The sequence below is a fragment of the Ursus arctos genome, unplaced genomic scaffold (genome assembly GCF_023065955.2).
Source record: "Ursus arctos isolate Adak ecotype North America unplaced genomic scaffold, UrsArc2.0 scaffold_2, whole genome shotgun sequence".
NCBI lineage: Eukaryota > Metazoa > Chordata > Mammalia > Carnivora > Ursidae > Ursus > Ursus arctos.
In genome coordinates this window covers 1,409,797-1,413,939 of record NW_026622874.1, presented here as the reverse complement: position 1 = coordinate 1,413,939, position 4,143 = coordinate 1,409,797, and the positions used below count along the sequence as shown (strand labels likewise).

Here is a 4,143-nt window from a genome sequence, read left to right as displayed (position 1 = left end):
TAGTATGGCATTAATAGCCCCCCGTTTGTTAATCTTCAAAAGGCAATACTGACCTTTGAAGACTGTGTAGTAAAATTAGTTCATTTTGTAACTCTCGAGAGTGCCCCAAATTCCTCATTCGTACTTCCAGTTTTAGTAAGTGACACTGAGCTCTCTGTGTTGCATGAGCTCCAACCAGGTGATCAAAAGTATACTTAACATGTTAGGCAAATCATAGTTTTTGGTCCTGGGTGTTACAAGTCAGTCCTATTGTGACCTTAACTATGTCCTTGAAAGAGAAGATGTGATTGGTGTCTTCCTTGAGGCCTTTGGTGCTTTACTTTTTGAGAAGTGAAAGAGATCTTAGTCATTGCACTTTTATATTTAGAATGACCACACCTATGCGTAGTGTTGTGGGAAAGCTGTGTTTTGCAACTTAAACTGGTAGTTTGTGGTTGGGTTTTTCCCCCCAATAATCACAATGAACACACAGAGAAATTCTATACTGAATTTAACTGGAAGCTGACATGTATTTTTCACTAGTGAATTAAATATGACGATGGAAACATGGTTTTGATCCTTACTTTTAGTTACAAAGAAATCCATTTGCCACTTCAGAATCTTTATATTACCTGCTAATGACATTGGGAATTTTTTCTAGTGACTCCATGGAGTTTGCAGGGACGCATGTCCTGTCTTGTGGAAGTAAGTCAGCCAGTCCCATGGTCTTCTGAAGTAGTGCAGGGGTCTCAGTGACATGGAGCACATAAATACGTAGGTACTACCAATGGCTATCAGTGCTCCAAAGAAAAAGAGTCCTTTGTTTATCACCTGTAAAAACAGCAAGAAGTCTCACTTTATTTGTCCAGAGATAAAGATCTGAAAAGACTTCATTCTTGAACAACCAAGAAATACACAATGTCGTCTTTGTTCTTTAACCTAAGACAGCAATTTCATTGCATGACCACTACTCAAGACCTACAATGGCTGGTAAGGTCAGGAATTTGGAGCTTCCCTCCTCTGTCTCTGTCCTCTTTCCCTTCCCAGAAATAACCAAATCCATGTGTTCTGTATAATGAATTCTTAGTCTGCCTTTGTATAGCCATACACACACACACACACACAGGGTTTAGGAAAAGAGTTATAAATGCTATCTTAGAAGAGTACTGTGCTGAAGCCACAAATGATTCAGTCATGCTCAGACCCTGTACAGTCTCCATGAGAAGAGTGATTGGTTTGGTGGCACTAAGTGTCCTTGAGGTCCTTCTCACCATTCCAGCTACACCTATGGCCATTCTCACACATTAGGGCTGCCTTCCAGGCCCACCGAGCCCCACCCACCCTGGCCACTCCCATTCTTCTCCAAGGCAGCTGGGCCTTTCCACACAGCGGTCAGTCCACCCACCAGCCTCTGAGCTACACGAGGAGAGGGGCTGCTGCCTATTCATCACCATGCCCAGCTCAGTCTCTAGACATTAAATAAAATGATTTGCTGAATGAATAAAGTTGTTAGATTTCCAAAGTCAAAGATCAGGAATCTGAATGTCTATTTACTGGCATCTCTGGATCAACTGCCCAAAGTGAACAAGTTAGGGCATTACATTGGAATTAGATTATGTTTTATAAGTGATTCAATTCTGTCCAATTTTACAAATTAAACCCATAAGAATATTGCATGAAGCAAAAGTCAATTGCTAAATAAAAGTAAAAAAATCACATTGCTAAAATAAAGTAAAAAGTTTAGAAATACTAGCATCAGGGGCGCCTGGGTGGTTCAGTTGGTTAAGCATCTGACTCTTGATTTTGGCTCAGGTTACGATCTCAGGGTTGTGGAATCAAGCCCTGCATCAGGCTCTGAGCTCAGCTCCTTCCCACACTTGTGCTCTCTCTCTCTCTCTAAATAAATAAAATCTTAAAAAAAATACTAGCATCAGTTTCTTTTTTTAATTTCTTCCCTTCAGAATCTCTCTCTCTCTCTCTCTCTCTGTCTCCCTCTTGCTTGCTCACTCTTTCATTCTCCCTTTTTGTACTTTGTTCATTATGCACTTTATCCTCTGTATACCCAAGACAGTTTTTATTTGGAAGCAAACATTTGGTGTCTGTCACATCATTTCTGAATTTTCCTGAAGAATCCTAACGATAACTCTATGAACTTCAATTTGTTCTGACCTTTTTCTGCCAATGCCAGCGTAGCACTGCCTCGTGGTATCTTATTCTGGAAAAGGTGACCTGAAAGGAAGTTTAAAAAGCATTCTTGTGATTCTTTAATGGCTAATGGCTAAACGGAAGAATAAAATGAGAAGATGTCTTAAATCCAGACCTTACCATGGTATAGAGAGGGATAAAGGTGGATGGCATAACAGTATGAAGAAATCTCTCCATGTTCTTTTGGAAGATGAACCACCTCGAGTTGACATGTGCTCGCATCTGCAATAACGTAAGAGTCTGAAGGAGTACTTCAAATAAGTAACGTTCATTTCTTTACTACAACATATTCCCATTCACTGCAAAGCTGGACTCAAAGCAGTCAAATTCTTATTTCCTTAACAGTCATTTCCAATCCTGTTTAGTAGAAGTATAAGACATTACCTTGAAAAGATTGAGCAATTGCACAAAACCTGTTAGAGAACTCTATTTTGCTCAGGGGGCAACACGGGAACTCTATGTCAGTGAAAGATTTGTTCAACCAGATCTAGGGATAGTCTGTGGGACCAATGACTAATTGCCATTGTTTCCTGGCTGGTTTGGAACAAAGTTAAAGGAATTAATGACGCTAAACCAGCCCTACAAGAAATGTTAAAGGCAACTCTGAGTGGAAAGGAAAGACCGTAAGTAAGAGTAAGAAAAAAAGGAAGCAAAAAATCAGTAAAAATAAGTATATCTATAGAATTAGTCAAGGGATTCACAAAATAAAAGGATTTAAATATACCCATACACCTAAAATGTGGGATGGAAGGAGAGGAGTAAAAAATTAGTGTTTTTAGAATGGGCTCAAACTTAGGTGACCATTAACTTAATATAGACTTCTGTAAGCATTCTTTGTTATATATAAACCACAAATGAAAAAGCAGTAATAGATATGCAAAAATAAAGAGAAAAGAATCCAAATATAACACTAAGGAGCCAGCAAACCATGAGAGAAGGGGGCAAGAGAAGAAAGGAACAGAAAAGAACTACAAAGCAATCATAAAACAAGCAACAAACTGGCAATAAGTACTACCTATCAATAATTACAATGAATGTAAATGGGCTAAATGCTCCAATTAAAGACAGGGTGACAGAAAGGATACAAAAAGTAAGACCCATCTATATGCTGCCTACAAGATACTCATTTCAGACCTACAGACACATGCAAATTGAAAGTAAAGGGATGGAAAGACATTTATCATGCAAATGGAACTGAAAAGAAAGCCAGAGTAGCATACTTATATCAGAAAAAATAGACTTTAAAATAAAGACTGTAACAAGAGACAAGGACATTACATAATCATAAAGGGAATAATCCAATGAGAAGATAGAGCAATTGTTGGGGCGCCTGGGTGGCTCAGTCGTTAAGCGACTGCCTTTGGCTCAGGGTGTGATCCCGGCGTTCTGGGATTGAGCCCCACATTGGGCTCCTCCGCTGGGAGCGTGCTTCCTCCACTCCCACTCCCCATGCTTGTGTTCCCTCTCTCGCTGGCTGTCTCTCTCTCTGTCAAATAAATAAAATCTTAAAAAAAAAAAAAAAAGAAGATAGAGAAATTGTAAATATTTATGCACCAACATGGGAGGACCCAAATACATAAAGAAGCTAATAACAAATATAAAAGAAGTAATCGATAGTAATACAATAGTAGTAGGGGGCTTTAACATCCAACACACATCAGTGGATCGATCATCCAAACAAAATCGTCAAGGAAACAGTGGCTTTGAATGACACATTGGACCAGATGGATTTAATAATATATTTAGAACATTCCATCCTAAAACACATGGAACATTCTCCAGAAAAGATCACACATTAGGGCATAAAACAAGTCTCAATAAATTAAAAAAGATCAAAGTCATACTATACATCTTTTCTGACCACAATGTTATAAAACTAGAAATCAACCACAAGAAAGAGTCTAGAAAGAACATAAATACATGAAGGTTAAATAACATGTTACTAAATAATGAATGGGT

The 4,143-nt window shown here is 38.5% G+C and overlaps 1 protein-coding gene across 1 annotated transcript in view; it reads right to left on the bottom strand.

The window, feature by feature from the left end:
- Positions 1 to 473: 473 nt before the first annotated feature.
- KMO (kynurenine 3-monooxygenase) overlaps positions 474 to 4,143 on the bottom strand; it is a 47,247-nt gene continuing 43,577 nt past the window's right edge. The window contains 4 exon segments of the mRNA XM_026487578.4: positions 474 to 670; positions 673 to 810; positions 2,149 to 2,208; positions 2,305 to 2,406. Of these exon segments, the coding sequence (XP_026343363.1) occupies positions 608 to 670; positions 673 to 810; positions 2,149 to 2,208; positions 2,305 to 2,406 (363 nt within the window). The 3' untranslated portion in view covers positions 474 to 607.